This window comes from Bufo bufo, chromosome 7 (genome assembly GCF_905171765.1).
Source record: "Bufo bufo chromosome 7, aBufBuf1.1, whole genome shotgun sequence".
In the NCBI taxonomy this organism is placed as follows: domain Eukaryota; kingdom Metazoa; phylum Chordata; class Amphibia; order Anura; family Bufonidae; genus Bufo; species Bufo bufo.
Window position 1 is genome coordinate 109,929,437 of NC_053395.1, and position 20,695 is coordinate 109,950,131.

Consider the following 20,695-nt stretch of genomic DNA (forward strand, 5'->3'; position numbering starts at 1 on the left):
GAACAGGTTAAGGGTGTGCACACTTATGCAACCATATTATTTTATGTTTATATTTTTTCTTCCCTCTACCTAAAAGATTTTGGTTTGTTTTTCAATTGAGTTGTACAGTTTATAGGTCACATTAAAGGTGGAAAAAGTTCTGAAATGATTTATCTTTGTTTAATTTTTTTTTTACATCACAGAAACCTGACATTTTAACGGGTGTGTAGACTTTTTATATCCACTGTAAGTATGCTTCCCTTCACAGGCCCAGCGGGTGGTGGGGGAGACCCAAAATTTGTTACAAAGGTGCAGAACCCCATTAGGTCTGCAGCATGTCAGTTTTATGTTGCTAATTTCCACCTCAGATTTTATCCTTTGCAATGCAAAATCCATAGTGCATCTTCTGCCCACATGGGTATACCCTATTAGAGTAGGATGAGTATCTTTGTAGCTGTAACCAAATGAATAAAAAGCATGAATTTAACTAACCATGTTTTTAATTAACAGAGAAATTGGATGACATGACACCTATTCATCGGGAGATATCTGAAAATTTGCAATTCAACAAATAATCTTTCAGCTGGCCAAGATGTGTGGAATATGCTGTACTGTCAGTTTGACCACTGATGTAGTTAAAGCCTACTGTCAGGATGCCATTAATTTAAGACGTAGAGGGCCCAACAGCAGCCATGAACTGTTAGAGATTGATTTTTCTCACAAGTACAGCTGTTTTTTCTCAGGTCATGTTCTTCATTTAAGAGGACAAGTGACTCCTCAACCTTTGCAAGATAGAAATGGCAATATATTTCTTTGGAATGGAGAAGTTTTTGGGGGAGTTGATGTTCCAGACACTAGTAATGATACTGAAGTAATGTTTCAGCATATTACTTCTTGTGACAATGAACATGATACATTGTCACTAATTTCCAAAATACAAGGGCCTTGGGCTTTCATCTACTATGAGAAAAAAAAGCATAATCTTTGGTTTGGAAGAGATTTTTTTGGTCGCCGCAGTCTTTTGTGGAAATTTGGGGAGACCCCCAAAGAAGCACTGTGTCTCACTTCTGTAACTGAATTTAATTGTGAAGATGGTATACAGTGGCATGAGGTTCCAGCAGTTGGTATTTTTAAGTGTAACTTAAGCTCTTGTATGGAATCAAAATCAATCAGTTTAACATTGTATTCATGGATATCTACTACAGAAGAGGAACAATTGAAAAAAGGGCAAACATACATTTCAAATGATCTTGAAAAATTTATATCCAGAATTAAACATGGGGGTGGCAGCCTTATCGCTCCAGTTACTCTATTAAATAGAGAAATTCCTGAATCACTGCCAGAGTCAAACCGCCAAGCACCTTCTAACCGCGTTAGCTTAGAAGACCTTAAAATGCTGATCTCTGAAGTACATAAGAGAAATGCTGAATCTTTTATAAAAGTTCTAAGTGAAGCTGTGAGAAAACGTGTTTTATGTCTACCACGGGTAAACAATACCTTGACTTCAGAAACCAAACTGGCAAATGTTGCAATTCTTTTTTCTGGTGGAATTGATTCAATGATGTTGGCTGCTCTTGCAGATAGACACATTCCATCATGCGAGCCTATTGACCTACTCAATGTTGCATTTATGATACAGGCTCAAAAAGTAAAAACCCAAAAATGCAGCTTGCAAAAGAAACAAAGCACTACATATTCACGTGAAGACAATGCTGAAGCTTGTAAATACACAAGTCCTTTTGATGTTCCTGATCGAATCACTGGTAAGCTGGGTTTGGAAGAACTTAAAACCTTAAACCCGAGAAGAATTTGGAATTTTGTTGAAATAAATGTCACACCTGAAGAACTCAAGCAAATGAGGCATAAACATATCTCACAGTTGGTACAACCTTTGAACACTGTTCTCGATGACAGTATTGGCTGTGCAGTTTGGTTTGCTGCCAGAGGAATTGGCATGCTGAAATGCAAAGGTGAAATGAAGCCATATACCAGCACATCTAAGGTAACTGAATCAAAAAAATCGCTGTTTTGGCACAGTTTTGTTTATTATTTTACAGCATTTGCCTGATGGGGTAGATCATGTGATATTTTTATAGAGCTAGTCTTCATGGACGCAGCGATACCAAATATGTCAATTTTTTAAAATTTTTGTTCAGTTTTACTCAATAAAAGAAAACATGTTTTTGTGTTGTCTTTAAATTTTTCTGCATCGGGATCATTTCCGGTACATACAACTTTTTGATTATTTGTTTATTAAGCTTTTTGTAAGACATGGAGACAAAAAAAAATGGCTGTTCTAGCACAGTTTTACAGCGTTCACCCGATGGAGTAGATCATGTGATATTTTTATAGAGCCAGTAATTAAGGATGTGGTGGTAAAATTGTATTTATTTTTTTCAGTAGTAAATGGGTGAATGAGGGGAAATTGGATTGACAGTAACATCTGAGGGGTTGGAGTTATCCTAATCCCTGTTACTGTGGGCAGGAGTCAGCTGTATTACACAGCCAGCATTCTTGCGTATGAGGCAAGTGTTGCTCCTTATCTAGCTCCATATTCCCCTTCCGCCATTATTCCATCAATATATGGCAAATGTCGAGAAGGGGTTAAAAAAACACAGCATTCTTTCCATTATTATCTGCGATATGTTTGTACAACATTCACCATGTAATCTAAACAGTGTGTTATCCAGGAATTTTAAATTAATGGTCTATCCTCCAGATAGGTCATCAATATCAGATAAATGGGGGACTCCCGGAATCTCCACCGATCAGCTGTTTTAAGAGGCCTCTTTTCTCACCAGAGCTCCGGTATGCGCAGTGGTCTTTTCACAGCGCTGTATATTGCATAGTGGCTGTACTTGGTATTGCAGCTCAGCCCCATTCACTTCAATGGGACTGAGCTGTGCCTAGGCCATATGACCAACGTATGTTGACGTGACTGGCGTAGGAAGAGGCCTAAACGCTGCAGCCTCTTCAAACAGCTGATCGGCGGGGGTCCTGGGAGTCAGACCCTTGCTGATTTGATTGATGACCTATCCTGAGGATAGGCCATCAATATCAAATTCCTGGAGAGCCCCTTTAACATTCTGTGTGGCGCTATGATTTTTTATTTTTTTAATCACTCTTTGTTTGACGACATTTCTTGAACATTAACCCCTTCATACCGAGCCACTTTTCACCTTAAATCGCAGGTCGATTTTTGCTAATCTGACGTTATGTGGTAATAACTTTGAAATAGGGCTGAAATGATTACTCGATTGAATCGAGTAATTCGACACAGAAAAATCCTCAATGCAAATTTTTTGCATCGAAGATTTGTTTTTGTCACGTGACCACGGAGCGGGAGTGAATCGCTTTCTATTACTCCCGCTCTGTGGTCTCCCGCTGGCCCACAATACTCACCTTTCCAGCAGGGGGCCTCCGGACACTCCATAGCACATCCATGGTCCCGCGCTGCACTGACGTATGCACGCCGTGACCTGACGCTCTGTGTGACGTCAGACGCAGAGCAACGCAGAACGATAGAGTGTCGGCGGCGCCCCTGCTGGAAAGGTAAGTTGGTGCGAATAAGGCCGGGCGCCCGGAGTGCACACAGTCATAGCAACCATTGACGCTGTGCACTCTGGGTGTCAGGAGAAGAGGGGGGGAGAGCTGCTGGCACAAGGGGGGGGGGAGATCTGGCACAAGGGGGGAGGAGATATGCTGGCACAAGGGGGGGGATCTGCTGGCACAAGGGGGGGGGGGGAGATCTGCTGGCACAAGGGGGGAGATCTGCTGACACAAGGGGGGAGAGATCTGCTGACACAAGGGGGGAGAGATCTGCTGGCACAAGGGGGGAGAGATCTGCTGGCACAAGGGGGGAGAGATCTGCTGGCACAAGGGGGGAGAGCTGCTGACACAAGGGGTGAAGTGCTGCTGGCACAAGATGGGGGGAGCTGCTGGCACAAGGGGGAGGGAAGCTGCTGGCACAAGATGGGGGGAGCTGCTGGCACAAGGGGGAGGGAAGCTGCTGGCACAAGGGGGGAGAGCTGATGGCTCTGGGGGAACGGAGTTGATGGCACTGGGGAATAGTGGAGCACTTGTGCTGATCAGACGGGGGGAACGAAGGGTGTTGGAGACTGATGGCAGGGGTCTGGTGAGTTTTTATAAAGGAAAACAGTCTATTAATTCATTTTTTCTTATTAGAATACTCGATTAATCGTAAAAATAATCGATAGAATACTCGGTTTCTAAAATAATCGTTTACTGCAGCTCTACTTTGGAACGCTTTTACTTATCCAAGCCATTCTGAGATTGTTTTCTCGTGACACATTGTACTTCATGACAGTCCTAAATTTGAGTCAATATTTTTCACCTTTATTCATGAAAAAAAATCCCCAATTTACCAGAAATTATGAAAATCCCAATTTTCTAAATTACTATTTCTCTGCTTTTAAAACAGAAAGTGATACCTCATAAAATATTTATTACTTAACATTTCCCATATGTCTATTTTATGTTGGCATAATTTTGTATATGTCATTTTTTTTTTTTAGGACGTTAGAAGGCTTGGAAGTTTAGAAGCAATTTTTCAAATTTTCAACAACATTTCCAAAACCATTTTTTTTAGCACTAATTCAGTTATAAAGTGATTTTGAGGGGCTTACGTAATGGAAACCACCCATAAATGACCCCATTTTAGAAACTACACCCCTCAAATTATTCAAAACTGATGTTACAAACTTTGTTAACCCTTGAGGTGTTCCACAAGAATTAAAGGAAAATGGAGGTGAAATTTCAAAATTTCACTTTTTTGGTAGATTTTTTATGTTAATCAATTTTTTCTTTCAACACAGCAAGGGTTAATAGCAAAATAAACCTCAATATATATTTATCTAACTGCAGTTTACAGAAATACCCCATATGTGGCAGTAAACTGCTCTATGGGCAAGTGGCAGTGGCAAGAAGGAAAGGAGTGTCATGGATTTTGGAGGCAGACTTCGCTAAAATGGTTTTTAGACACCATTTTGTATTTGAAGAGACCCTGACGTACCTCTTCAGTGGAAACCCTCAAAAAGTGACCCCATTTTGGAAACTACACCTCTTAAAGAATATATTAACCACCTCCCGTCTGCCCATTGACTATAAACGTCCGGGAGGTAGATCTCTATTTCTGAAAGCACGTTCTAAAACGTCCTGAAGCTTTCCCCCCTGTGCTCCGCCCCTGTACATAGAAACTCTGTGACTGAGCTCCCTTCTGACAGCCAAGAACATGGAGCTTTAGGCCCCTTTCACACGGGCGAGTATTCCGCGCGGATGCGATGCGTGAGTTGAACGCATTGCACCCGCACTGAATACCGACCCATTCACTTCTATGGGGCTGTTCACATGAGCGGTGATTTTCACGCATCACTTGTGCGTTGCGTGAAAATCGCAGCATGCTCTATATTCTGCGTTTTTCACGCAACGCAGGCCCCATAGAAGTGAATGGGGTTACGTGAAAATCGCAAGCAAGTGCAGATGCGGTGCGATTTTCACGCACGGTTGCTAGGAGACGATCGGGATGGAGACCCGATCATTATTATTTTCCCTTATAACATGGTTATAAGGGAAAATAATAGCATTCTGCATACAGAATGCATAGTAAAATAGCGCTGGAGGGGTTAAAAAAAAAAAAACTAAATAATTTAACTCACCTTAGTCCACTTGCTCGCGCAGCCCGGCATCTCCTTCTGTCTTCTTTGCTGAACAGGACCTGTGGTGACGTCACTCCGGTCATCACATGATCCATCACATGATCTTTTACCATGGTAAAAGATCATGTGATGGATCATGTGATGACCGGAGTGACGTCACCACAGGTCTTTTTCCTGCACACAGCTAAGATGAAGACAGAAGGAGATGCCGGGCTGCGAGATCAAGGTGACTAAGGTGAGTTAAATTTTTTAATATTTTTTTTTAACCCCTCCAGCGCTATTGTACTATGCATTCTGTATTCAGAATGCTATTATTTTCCCTTATAACCATGTTATAAGGGAAAATAATACTATCTACAGAACACAGATCCCAAGGGGTTTGGGTACCAAACATGCACGATTTTTCTCACGCGAGTGCAAAACGCATTACAATGTTTTGCACTCGCGCGAAAAAATCGCGGGTGTTCCCGTAACGCACCCGCACATTTTCCCGCAACGCCCGTCTGAAAGAGGCCTTACTCTGGGACCTTTTTTCCTGGTCTCTGGGCTTTTGATCGCTCTGACAAGCAGTCTGAGCGATCACAAATGCATGTACCATCTCCCTCTCATTACTGCCGGTCAGAGAGGGAGATCGGTATTTAAACTAGGCATCGCAATGCTAAACTGTAAACCCTGGAGACCGATCAGCATAGTCTCCAGAGCATGTGAGCGCTGTAATTTCCAGTTACAGCGCTCAGAAATGCTTGTACCGTCTCCCTCTCATTAGCACTGGCAGGAGAGGGAGATCAGTACATTTTTCACTCCACCAGCGATCCCCCAGTAGCTATTTTCACCTGGAGACCAATCAGCATGGTCTCCAGGGCATGTGATCTATTAGAGTCTTTTAGAGACCTCGATCAGCCCTGCACTGAGGCTGTACAGTGCTGTATTGCAAAGTGTAAAATAAAAAAGTAAAAAAATAAAGTGTTAAAAAAAAAAAAAAAATCACCAAGTAAGGAATTAATTATTATTTTTTAAATAGAAAAAATAAATAAATAAAATAGACATATTTGGTATTGCCGCGTCCATGACGGCCGGCTCTATAAATATATCACATGATCGACCCAGTCCGATAAACACCATAAAAAAGTAAAACTGTGTAAAAAAAAAAAACGCAATTTTTGTCACCTTACATCACAAAAAGTGCAACACCAAGTGATCAAAAAGGCGTATGTCCCACAAAATTGTACCAATAAAACCGTCACCTCATCCCGCAAAAAATGAGCCCCTACATAACATAATCTCTAAAAAAAATAATAAAAAAAAAATATATATATATAGCTCTCAGAGCATGGAGACACTAAAAGATAATTTTTTGGGTTTCAAAAATGCTATTATTGTGTTTAAGTGAAATAAATAAATTAAAAAGGATACATATTAGGTATCGCCGCGTCCGTAACAACCAGCTCTATAAAAATATCACATGACCTAACCCCTCGGGTGAACATCATAAAAAAAAAAAACTGACAAAAAAAGCCATTTTTGTCACCTTACATCACAAAAAGTGCAACACCAAGTGATCAAAAAGGCACAAATGGTACCAATAAAACCGTCACCTCATCCTGCAAAAAATGAGCCCCGACATAAGAAAATCTCTAAAAAAAAAAAAATATATATAGCTCTCAGAACATGGACACATTAAAACATAATTTTTTTTGTTTAAAAAATGCTATTTATTGTGTAAAACTTAAATAAATACGAAAAAGTATACATATTAGGTATCGCCACGTCCGTAACGATCTGCGCTATAAAATTGTCACTTGACCGAACCCCTCTGGTGAACGCTGTAAAAATAAATAAATATAAACTGTGCTAAAACAACCAATTTTTTGGTCACCTTGCCCCATAAAGTGTTATAATGAATGATCAAAAAATCATATGTACCCAAAAATAGTACCAATAAAACTGGCCCCTTATCCCCTAGTTTCCAAAATGGGGTCACTTCTTGTGAGTTTCTACTGTAAGGGTGCATCAGGGGGGCTTCAAATGGCATCTAAAAACCATGTGGCGCTCCTTTTCTTCTGCGCCCTTTAGTGTGCCCATACAGCAGTTTATGACCTCATGTGGGGTGTTTCTGTAAACCGCAGAATCTGGGTAATAAATATTGAGTTTTGTTTGGCTGTTAACCATCGATGTGTTGAAGAAAAAATTGGATTAAAATTGAAAATCTGCCAAAAAAGTGAAATTAATTTTTTTTTCTTTAACAAAGTTTGTAAAATCGGTAAAATCGGTTTTAAGTAACTTGAGGGGTGTAGTTTCTACAATGGTGTCATTTATGGGGGTATGTAGGCCCCACAAAGTGACTTCAGACCTGAACTGGTCTTTAAAAAGGGGTTTTTGGCAACTTTCTTAAAGTTTAAGAATTGCTTCTAAACTTCTAAGCCTTCTAACGTCCTAAAAAAATAAAATGACATTTCCAAAATGATGCCAACATAAAGTAGACATATGGAGAATGTTAAGTAATAAATATTTTATGAGGTATCACTTTCTGTTTTAAAAGGAGAGAAATAGAAATTTAGAAAATTGCGAATTTTTCAAAATGTATTGTAAATTTGGGATTTTTTCATAAAGGTCAAACATATTGACTCAAATTTATGACTAGCATGAAGTACAATGTGTCAGGAGAAAACAATCTCTGAATGGCTTGGATAAGTAAAAGCGTTCCAAAGTTATTACCACATAAAGTGAGATATGTCAGATTTGCTAAATTAGGCCTGGTCAGGAAGGGGGCAAATGGCCCAGATGTGAAGTGGTTAAGGGTAGTACTGAGCACTTTGACCCACTAAGTGTTTTATGGAATTTGGAAACACTTGGCTGTAAAAATGAAGAGTTTTGTTTCTTCCAATAAAATGTTGATTTAGCAGCAAATTTTTCATTTTCACAAAGGGTAACAGGAGAAAAAGCACCCCATTATTTGTTACCCATTTTCTCCTGAATACAGCAACACCCCATATGTGGTGGTGAACTGCTGTGGGTGCACATGACAGGACTCAGAAAGTAAGGAGCGCCATATGGCTTTTGCAGCGCAGATTTTGATGGATATGTTTATGGGTGCCATTGGTCTTATGTGGGGGCTAATTTTTTCAGGATGAGGTAACTGTTTGGTACGATTTTGGGGTACATAAGACTTTTTGATGGTTTGGTAATACACTTTTTGTGAGGCAAGGTGAAATAAATGGCACTTATTTTTTTTTTTTTTTTACAGCACTCTGAGGGGGCGTATAATGTGATATTTTCATAGAGCAGGTTGTTTTGGACGCGGCAATACCTAATATGTCTATCATTTTTGTTTTTGTTAAGTTTTACACATCAAGTTTTAAATCATTTTTGAACAGAATAAAATCTTGTTTTTGTGTTGCCATTTTGTCAGAGCCCTTTTTTTTTTATTTTTTGGGCGATTGTCTTAGGTAGGGGTTCATTTTTTGTGGGATGAGATGACTGGCAGTATTTTGGGGTGCTTATGACTTTTTGATCCCTTGCTATTACGCTTTTTGTGATGTAAGGTGACAAAAAATGGCTTTGAGACTTTAGGGTTAGGTCATGTGGTATTTTTTTTTAGAGCAGGTTTTTACGCAGGAAGCAATACCTAATATGTCTACTTTTTAATTTTTTTTACACCACACAATAAAAAAAAATTTCAAGAAAAAAAATCAATCATGTTTTAGTGTCTACATAGTCTGAGCCATAGTTTTTTCATTTTTTTTTGGGGTGATTGTCTTAGGTAGGGGCTCATTTTTTGCGGGATGAGGTGGCGGTTAGATTGGTACTATTTTGGGGGGCATACACATTTTTGATCGCTTGGTGTTGCACTTTTAGTGATGTAAGGTGACAGTTTTTATTTTAGTTTTTTGACGGTGTTCATCTGAGGGGTTAGGTCATGTGATATTTTAATAGAGCCGGTCGATATGGATGCGGCGATACCTAATATGTCTACTTTTCTTTTTTTCCCTATTTTTTACACTTTTTTATTTTTTATTTTTTTTGCTTTATTTTGGGAAAAGGACGCTTTTTTTAAAAAAAAACTTTATTTTTTTAACTTCTTTTTTCACTTTATTTTTTGTCCCACTCTGGGACTTCAACTTTTGTGGGTCTGATCTCCTTTACAATGCATTACAATACTTTACTGTATTGTAATGCATTGGCTGTGTAAGTGTATTACACAGTATAATACACTTGTAGCTTCCTGCCTGTGAAATCCAGGGGGCTGGGGCTAAGGAAGGCATCGGGGTGCCTTCCCTGCCATCGGGTCCCCGTCACAGCAGCGCAGGGACCTGATGGCCACCCGCACCCGGCAGGATCCGCACGTGCCGTGGTCAGCGCTGACTGCAGCAGTGCAAGGGTTAATGCGCCGGCATCTGTGTTTTCACCGATGCCAGTGCATACAGCAGTTGTCCGGCTATCAGTGACTGCCGGATCCCTGCAGCTGATTGGGCGGGCGCTGCTCCATAGCTGTACGGCGCTGCGATTTCAGACCCGGATATCAGCGCTGTACATGTATGCTGCTAGTATCCTAAGGGTTAACCTTTGCAGGTTGAGTTGATTATTTCAAGTAACAAACCAGAACAATTTTAAAGTCCGTTATGATGCCTAATCACTTATTTTTTCAAGGACAAATAGCTTAACCATATATTTGCTCCCCCAATCAATAGGTTGTTCTCACAGGTATTGGTGCAGATGAGCAACTTGCTGGTTATTCTCGTCACAGAGTAAGATTCAACAGAGAAGGTTACAGAGGCCTCCTTGAAGAATTAAGCATGGAGTTAGGACGTATCTCTTGCAGAAATCTTGGACGGGATGACAGAGTTATTGGTGATCATAGCAAGGAAGCAAGGTATTGGTTTGTATCAATGCATAATTCTTATTAGTCAGGAATTGTTCTTTAAATAATTTAATGGATACCCCTTTTTTCACTCCCTCCTCACTATAATCCAAAAACTTACTATATATGATTTTTTTTTTTTTTTTTTAGTATTGCAGTAAGATATACTGTGCAGCTGAGTGGTTGAACTGAATACATTAGTCTTAGTGACAGCAGTATGAAAGCCCTGCATAATATCCATTATGAGTGTAGTCATAAGTATCTATTGATGAAAAATGGGTATTAAACTGGCTGACATTAGCGATGTGCTAATGTCAGCTGAACATAACTATATTAGTGCCATCTCACCTCCTGAAGCCTTTATTGAGAAAAACAAACGTTTATAATATGCTAATTAGCCCCTAGGAGCAGGGGGGCGTTGCACCTGCTCCTAGAGGCTTCGTTTGCCCACCTCTTTTCACTCCGTTCTTCTCTTGATTGACAGGGCCAGGGTAGCTCTGCTCTCCTCCCGCCGGCCGTGTCTACTGCGAAAATCTCGCGCCTTAGCCATCCCGTTCGGCGCACGCGCAGTGAGGGAAGGACGCTCGGCGGCAGCTGGCTTCCTCACTGCGCCTAATTTGTCACAGTGCTCCAGGAAGAGAAGACAGCCGGCATCGCAGAGAAGAAGGAAGAGATTGCAGTGATGTCGCTGGATCCTTCTATGTGGTAAGTATTTTCGTACTTGCCCAGCGCTTTATTCCCACTTATACCACCAATGATCAAGGGGGATTTTAGGAAAAACAAATACTAATAATTACGGTAACAATTTATAAACCCTAAAGAGAGAAAATCCAGCTTCTAAAAATCATATCCTTTATTACATATCAAAGAAGTTTTCCAGACACAGGATAAAAGTACACTGTCATTTACCCTATATCACCAACGAATCAAATTAATTTGCCCACCAGATATTATATATATATATATATTTATACAGTACAGACCAAAAGTTTGGACACACCTTCTCATTTAAAGAGTTTTCTTTATTTTCATGACTATGAAGGCATCAAAACTATGAATTAACACATGTGGAATTATATACATAACAAACAAGTGTGAAACAACTGAAAATATGTCATATTCTAGGTTATTCAAAGTAGCCACCTTTTGCTTTGATTACTGCTGTGCACACTCTTGGCATTGTCTTGATGAGCTTCAAGAGGTAGTCCCCTGAAATGGTCTTCACAGGTGTGCCCTGTCAGGTTTAATAAGTGGGATTTCTTGTCTTATAAATGGGGTTGGGACCATCAGTTGCGTTGAGGAGAAGTCAGGTGGATACACAGCTGATAGTCCTACTGAATAGACTGTTAGAATTTGTATTATGGCCAGAAAAAAGCAGCTAAGTAAAGAAAAACGAGTGGCCTTCATTACTTTAAGAAATGAAGGTCAGTCAGTCAGCCGAAAAATTGGGAAAACTTTGAAAGTAAGGGCTATTTGACCATGAAGGAGAGTAATGGGGTGCTGCGCCAGATGACCTGGCCTCCACAGTCACCGGACCTGAACCCAATCGAGATGGTTTGGTGTGAGCTGGACCGCAGAGTGAAGGCAAAAGGGTCAACAAGTGCTAAACATCTCTGGGAACTCCTTCAAGACTGTTGGAAGACCATTTCAGGGGACTACCTCTTGAAGCTCATCAAGAGAATACCAAGAGTGTGCACAGCAGTAATCAAAGCAAAAGGTGGCTACTTTGAAGAACCTAGAATATGACATATTTTCAGTTGTTTCACACTTGTTTGTTATGTATATAATTCCACATGTGTTAATTCATAGTTTTGATGCCTTCATAGTCATGAAAATAAAGAAAACTCTTTGAATGAGAAGGTGTGTCCAAACTTTTAGTCTGTACTATATATATATATATATATATATATATATATATATATATATATTTATTTAATCTGGTGGCCAAATGAATTTGATTCGTTGGTTATATAGGGTTTCTAAATAAATTTAATATTAGTCTAAAATATTGTTTATTTTTTTCCACCTTGATCATTGGTGGTATAAGTGGGAATAAAGCGCTGGGCAATTAGGAAAATACTTACCACATAGAAGGATCCAGCAACGTCTCTGCAATCTCCTCCTCCTTCTCTGCGATGCCGGCTGTCTTCTCTTCCGGGAGCACTGTGACGTATTCAGCACAGGAGGAGTGAGGAAGCCAGCAGCCGCCGAGCGTCCTTCCCTCACTGCGCCTGTGCCGAATACTGAACGGGACTGCGCAGGCGCGAGATTTTCGCAGTAAACGCGGCAGGAGAGCAGCGCTACCCTGGCCCTGTCAATCAAGAGAAGAAGGGCGTTAAAAGAGGTGGGCAAACTGAGCCTCTAGGAGCAGGTGCCATGCCCTCCTGCTCCTAGAGGTTAATTAGCATATTATAAAAGTTTGTTTTTCTCAATAAAGGCTTCAGGCAGTGAGATGACACTAATATAGTTCTGTTAAGTTGACATTAGCACATCGCTAATGTCAGCCAATACCCATTTTTCAGGTGACAGAAACCCTTTAAACAAAAAACATCTGTCATTTTAATCCTGCCTGTAATTATATCACCTCTGTGTATAGATAAGACAGATTCCACTATTTACAATAGGTGATTGTCAAAGCTTATCTATTCTTTCCTTGTACAATAACCTCTGCTCAGGTCAGAGTATGACTAGAAAACTCTCCCGTAAATGTCAATAGATCCAGCTCCATACCATTATGTCTATGGTCCATGTGGCTGCCATAAAGCAGTTTTCATAATGCTTCTAATTGCTGTTAAGAACAGCTCAGGCAAGGTGGCTGTTCCGGAAAGATTAGAAAAAAAGGATATGTGTTGCTATCTAGTTTTAACTGGCAGATACAATTTTTGGTGACACACTTTCTTTAATTCCCAAGCAGGCTAAGGGCTCATGCACACAACCGTGTGCCGGCTGGGTCTGTATTGTGGCCAGAAAACAATGCAAAATACAGGCTCGGCTGTTTTTGCACCGCATCACGAATGCAAACCCATTCACTTGAATGGGTCCGCAATCCGGGCAGTGCCGAACGAAGGCACGGAAACCCATGGAAGCGCTACATTTTTTTGCAGTGCGGACCATCGGATGGGGATCGCGGACTCCATTCAAGTGAATGGGTCTGTGTCCGCATGGGCGGCCCTACGGTTGGTGCCCGTGCATTGCAGACCTCAATTTGCGGTTGGCAGCACGGGCCCGGCCGGCACATGGTTGTGTGCATGAGCCCTAAGGATGAGACTAGAGATGAGAGAATTTCCCAAAAATTCGATTTGGCGGGTTCGACAAATTTTTCGAAAAGATGCGCTTTGATCCGAATTTATTCACTGCGAATTGCATGAAAAAAAAACCTCTATTTTCAGGCTGCAGAGAGCCTTTATAGGGGTGTAGAACATTGTGCCTTGCAGTAACACGCATAAGGGAGTCTGCTGTGGTATTGAAATACTGTGAGTCACTATGACATGCAGATGACGGGGTCGCTCTTAGAATCACTGCATACTTCACTTATTTGTGCAGTCACGGGGCCAAAACTGACCAAATCAACTCAGCCTTTCAGGTCGATGTTAGCGTAAAAAAAAAGAGCACTCCTTTTACACCCTCGTCAGCTGATTCCACATAGATGTCTACAGAGAACCTGTTCTATTAAACGCTTATACAAGTAGAGCTCCCCTAACAGAGTGGAGAGGGTGTCAGCAGTAAGTTTGTGTTAACGTCACTGATTAAATTGCCCCTGTCTGTGGAGCATACCCTTTACTCGGTCAGCATTTGCTCAATAATCCATCAGTATTGCTAATGCCAAAATAAAACAGGAGTGGATCTAAAACAGAGATGACACGTGAATGGAATATTTGCATGTCTTCTGTGTTTTATACCCACGCCTGCTTTTGGCTACCAAATCATAAGCCAATTCTGATGGGACCATACAGGCCTTACAGCTGCAACACAGACAGGATCCGTTGTTCGTCTCATTTTTCCTTCCTTCTGACAAATAAGAAGAAAGGTCAAATAAATGATGATGTCAGCCAGGCTGGGTTGGAAGGGTATAGAAAAAGACTGCGCTGCAAGAGGAAAATCTTCTCTATGTATAAAGTTCGTTTTTTGAATCTTCAACTAGTAGGATCACATGCCACCTCACGGTCCAACATTAGTGTGCAAACCTGTAGATGATGAGAAAACGCACTATGGTGTAGCAGGTTCCAAGCATCTAACGCTCCATGTGAACAGGTTATACTCACAGGATTCCTGGTAAGTGAAGGCGTGTAGAAATCTCGATGGTATCAAGGTAGAACTCTGCTAAAAGAGAGGACTATAGCGTAGTATGTCACAAAACTTAGTCTGCCTGCAAACAGATTATACTCACAGGGCTTCACTTGTCAGGTGCGTATGTATCTATTATAGACAGCTCAGATCCTGGATTACAGCTAACATCGATGTCCAAAACCTCTCAGGGAAAAGGTCGCAAGAGAAGTATGTGCGCACCAAAGGTCAGATAAAAACAATTTAATATTGGCAAAAAGTACAACTATAAAACATATAAAAATCTGGAGTATTGCCCGACCCGGGTTTCGCGATGATGCTTCGTCTGGGGCTTGATTGGTAATTGCATACCACTGTGTTTTAAATAGACAGGGAACCTCCCCTGGATCACATCATAGGCTCTTCCAAAAATACAGGTTAAAACAAATCATACACACAGAGTAAAACTAATACAATAAAAAGGACTGGAACCGAACCGGACAGCTAACGGCGAATATGTTAAAATAAGCAATTATTAATGTCACATTCAATATTAAGCCCTTGTGGTTGAATGGTGCCCATACGAAACATCCACTCAACCTCTTTTTTATTTATTATGGCAATAAAATCCCCCCCTCGAATAGGGTTATGTACTAATTCTAAACCAGTAAAAAGGAGACCCTTCGGATTTTTGTCATGGTGAATCTTAAAATGTAACGAAACACTATGGGTCTCAAGACCTTTTTTAATATTACGAATGTGTTCCTGCACCCGAGTCTTAAGGCTCCGTGTAGTCCTGCCCACATATTGGAGGCCACAAGGGCACTCCAAAAGATAAATCACTCCAACATTATTGCAGGAAAATTGCCCCTTGATTTTGAATGTGGTCTCTTTTGTTTTTTTAGATATAATTTGATCTACACACTTTTCTCGTTGTTTCGGGATACGGTTTTTGCAGGGTAGGCAAAAACCGCACCATGTGAACCTGCCCTTATTAGTACTGGTGCGTTTTTTGTTGGTAGCAAGACTAGCACTACGGACCAATTTGTTGGAGAGATTGTCTGCTCTTTTGAATACTACAGGAGGCCTGACCGGTAAATCTTTACTAAGTACAGGGTCATTCTGAAGAATATGCCAATTTTTTTGGATCATATTTTTAATACAGCCTATTTTACTATTATACTGGGTCAGAAAAGTATACCTGAAATCTTTTTTTGTTGCCTTTTTATCATCATTGATCTGGGGCTTATTCTCAAAACGTTTCTGTTCAATTTCATCTTTACAATGGTCTAGAAAACCTTTTTCATAGCCCTTTTCCAAAAATCTATGTTTGACCATCTGCCCCTGTTCCCTGTAATCATCTAGTTTGGTACAATTTTTTGAAATACGTTGGAATTGGCTTTTGGGTATGTTTTTGAGCCAAGATGGATGATGACAACTATTAAGTTCAATATATGTATTGACATCTACTGCTTTAAAAAAAAGTCTTGGTTTTGAGTCTATCATCCTCTACAAAAATGACCAAATCAAGAAAATCTACAGAGATAGCACTAATATGATGAGTAAATTTAAGGTTAAAACTATTGACATTAATAGCCGCTAGAAAGCTATCTAGACCCTCCCTCTCACCTAACCAGATGAGAAGGCAGTCGTCTATGTACCTTCGCCATACAAAAAGCTGCCCCTTTCCTAAATCTTTTTTAAGGATCTGATCAATATTTTCCCTTTCCCACATCGTCATAAAAAGATTGGCGAGGCTTGGGGCGAACTTCGCCCCCATCGCCACACCAGAATGCTGAAGATAAAAAGTGTCTTTATATAAAAAATAGTTGTGGGTGAGGCAAAAATCTACACATTCCATAATAAAATTCTTTTGATCTGCTCCCATTTCTGGATCATTATTGAGGGCTTCTCTAACCCCTTTCATCCCCAAAAGATGGGGAATGCAGGTGTATAGAGACGATACATCAACCGTGGCTAACCACAGGGATCCATGCACTTCACCAATTTCTTCAATGAGGTCGATCACACTAGAGGAGTTTTTTAGGTAGGAGGGGGCCACAGTCACATATTTCTGTAAAAAGGAATCGATGTATTCGGAGACTCTACTGTTCAGGGAATCAATCCCCGACACAATAGGTCTCCCTGGTGGATTAACGGAATCCTTGTGGATCTTTGGTAAGAAATAAATAACCGGGGTGACTGGGCACTTCAAAAAGAGGTAATCATATTCTTTTTTATCTAACACCTCCTTCTCCAAACCTCTTTTTAAAATACTCTCCAGCTGCCCTTTGAACAAAATAAGTGGGTTGTTTTTCAAAACCAAATAGGTATCTCTGTCCAAAAGCAGTCTATCCATTTCCCTAGAATATTGTTCCACATCCATAATAACAACTCCCCCCCCCTTATCAGCCGGTTTAATCACTATCCTGTCATTTTTTTCCAACTGCTTCAGTGCCTCCTTCTCCCCCCTAGAGAGATTCTGCTTTTTTGGTTTGTAATCCATCTTTTCTAGTTCATTTAGGAGGCTCCTTTTAAAGGCGTCAATGCACTCATTATTTTTGTTTTTGGGGCAAAATTTGGATCTATTGCGAAGGTCCGTATGTAAGACCCCCTTAGTATTCACAATATTGACAGGTGGGGATGGTGTGTTATTCATATAATATTTTGCTATATTAAGTTTTCTAATATACCTATGGATGTCGAGGAATAGGCTGAATTTGTTGATACCATTGCTGGGTGCATATTTCAACCCTTTTTGTAGGACCAATTTTTCTTCTTTGGACAGTAGATACCCACTCAAGTTAAAAATACCTATTTGTTCCCCTTGCTTTTCTTCCCCCCCGGGATTGGGTTTCCGTCCCCCACCTCTATGACCTCGGTGTAACTTCTTTTTTGGGGCGTTCTTATTGTCTCTTTGAATGTTTGGGGGGGGTCCCTCTGTACCCCCCGCATACCCTGATGGGGAAAATTCTGGCTCAGATCGCTCACAGATGTGTCCGTTATGGCCAAAACTCTGTCTTGATCGGTTCCTGTCCTTGTCTGTTCAATAGTCGTCTGCTGCATACTTTTATTTTCCCTAATAGATTTAAGAGGAATGACAGAGTCTGTTTTGATAATGTTTCCTCCACTATTCTTCTTAGTGTTTAAAGGACTCCTACAATTGTTCAACCTTAATTGATCCCTAGTGGGATATGTAGGGACATACTCAGATCTCGATGAATGGTGTTGTTCTGTATTATAATATGGACGTTGTCTATATCTTTTATTATTATAATTATTAAAATTATTACCCTGATTATAATATGGTATAAAATTCTCTCTACGTCCATTGGGTATATAATGTTGGTTGTCCCTATAACCATAAGGAATATAATGTTGATCAGGATATTCCTCAAAGCTTCTTCTATCATTGTAAGGGTCCCTATTCACAAAAGGTTGCAGTGGATATTGTGAATTTATTCCAATATTACCTGTAGATACCTGTTCTCTATTCATCGCCTGTACAACAGATATATCCACACTCTTATCCATCAATCCCTTGTGATCCACATTAGTTGATGATTTCCATTTATATACCTTATTTTTCTGATAGTCCTCACAGACCTTTATGAACTTTTTACACTTTTTTGTCTTGACTTCTGCTTCAACTTTCATAATATTAGTTTGGCATAGTTTAGAAAGTTTTAAATATTCAGTAGTATCCTTATGTGGTGCTAACAAAGCCTGTAATTTCTCAATATTGGCATTAATCTTTTTGAGTTTTTGTTTTCTTTTACATATAATGAACGTCATAGCTCTAAAGCTGCATTCATTCATTACAAGTTCCCACTCCTCTTTGTCCTCCTTGACCTCAGAGTTTAATGGTAATTGCCACCTCAAACCTTCTGGGATCATTTTTTCGGAAAGAAATTTCTCCAAGGAGACCACATCCCACATGGTTCTGATCTCCCTAGCAAAATCCCTCTCTAGGTCCGAAAAAAGGCTCTCCAAGGCAATTTTTTGATTAATGGCACCCTCACTAGGAAAAACTGCATCAATATCACATACCAAATTAGCACGAAAGTCAAAAATATCCATAATATAGTATAAAAACAGAGACAACCCACAACAACAATTCAGACAATAAAAAGATAGAGTCTCTGAAAAATATACTAGTCTCCTCTAGCGCTGCAAATCCAAAGACAATGTGGGAAAAGTCTATTACTTGACGAAAATGTATAGAAAAAGACTGCGCTGCAAGAGGAAAATCTTCTCTATGTATAAAGTTCGTTTTTTGAATCTTCAACTAGTAGGATCACATGCCACCTCACGGTCCAACATTAGTGTGCAAACCTGTAGATGATGAGAAAACGCACTATGGTGTAGCAGGTTCCAAGCATCTAACGCTCCATGTGAACAGGTTATACTCACAGGATTCCTGGTAAGTGAAGGCGTGTAGAAATCTCGATGGTATCAAGGTAGAACTCTGCTAAAAGAGAGGACTATAGCGTAGTATGTCACAAAACTTAGTCTGCCTGCAAACAGATTATACTCACAGGGCTTCACTTGTCAGGTGCGTATGTAAAATCTATTATAGACAGCTCAGATCCTGGATTACAGCTAACATCGATGTCCAAAACCTCTCAGGGAAAAGGTCGCAAGAGAAGTATGTGCGCACCAAAGGTCAGATAAAAACAATTTAATATTGGCAAAAAGTACAACTATAAAACATATTATGCCAATATTGAGAAATTACAGGCTTTGTTAGCACCACATAAGGATACTACTGAATATTTAAAACTTTCTAAACTATGCCAAACTAATATTATGAAAGTTGAAGCAGAAGTCAAGACAAAAAAGTGTAAAAAGTTCATAAAGGTCTGTGAGGACTATCAGAAAAATAAGGTATATAAATGGAAATCATCAACTAATGTGGATCACAAGGGATTGATGGATAAGAGTGTGGATATATCTGTTGTACAGGCGATGAATAGAGAACAGGTATCTACAGGTAATATTGGAATAAATTCACAATATCCACTGCAACCTTTTGTGAATAGGGACCCTTACAATGATAGAAGAAGCTTTGAGGAATATCCTGATCAACATTATATTCCTTATGGTTATAGGGACAACCAACATTATATACCCAATGGACGTAGAGAGAATTTTATACCATATTATAATCAGGGTAATAATTTTAATAATTATAATAATAAAAGATATAGACAACGTCCATATTATAATACAGAACAACACCATTCATCGAGATCTGAGTATGTCCCTACATATCCCACTAGGGATCAATTAAGGTTGAACAATTGTAGGAGTCCTTTAAACACTAAGAAGAATAGTGGAGGAAACATTATCAAAACAGACTCTGTCATTCCTCTTAAATCTATTAGGGAAAATAAAAGTATGCAGCAGACGACTATTGAACAGACAAGGACAGGAACCGATCAAGACAGAGTTTTGGCCATAACGGACACATCTGTGAGCGATCTGAGCCAAAATTTTCCCCATCAGGGTATGCGGGGGGTACAGAGGGACCCCCCCCAAACATTCAAAGAGACAATAAGAACGCCCCAAAAAAGAAGTTACACCGAGGTCATAGAGGTGGGGGACGGAAACCCAATCCCGGGGGGGAAGAAAAGCAAGGGGAACAAATAGGTATTTTTAACTTGAGTGGGTATCTACTGTCCAAAGAAGAAAAATTGGTCCTACAAAAAGGGTTGAAATATGCACCCAGCAATGGTATCAACAAATTCAGCCTATTCCTCGACATCCATAGGTATATTAGAAAACTTAATATAGCAAAATATTATATGAATAACACACCATCCCCACCTGTCAATATTGTGAATACTAAGGGGGTCTTACATACGGACCTTCGCAATAGATCCAAATTTTGCCCCAAAAACAAAAATAATGAGTGCAT

General features: G+C 40.0%; 1 protein-coding gene across 3 annotated transcripts in view; it reads left to right on the forward strand.

Moving 5' to 3' along the window:
• Positions 1–20,695, forward strand: part of LOC121009054 (asparagine synthetase domain-containing protein 1-like) — a 205,873-nt gene that overhangs the window by 173,516 nt on the left and 11,662 nt on the right. For 2 of the 3 annotated variants that reach the window (XM_040441978.1, XM_040441979.1), the window contains exons 4-5: positions 490–1,981; positions 10,343–10,524. The exons of the other annotated variant lie outside the window; for it this stretch is intronic. In XM_040441978.1, the coding sequence (XP_040297912.1) occupies positions 572–1,981; positions 10,343–10,524 (1,592 nt within the window). In that variant the 5' untranslated portion in view covers positions 490–571. The remainder of the gene's footprint in view (positions 1–489; positions 1,982–10,342; positions 10,525–20,695) is intronic. 3 annotated transcript variants of the gene reach the window in all.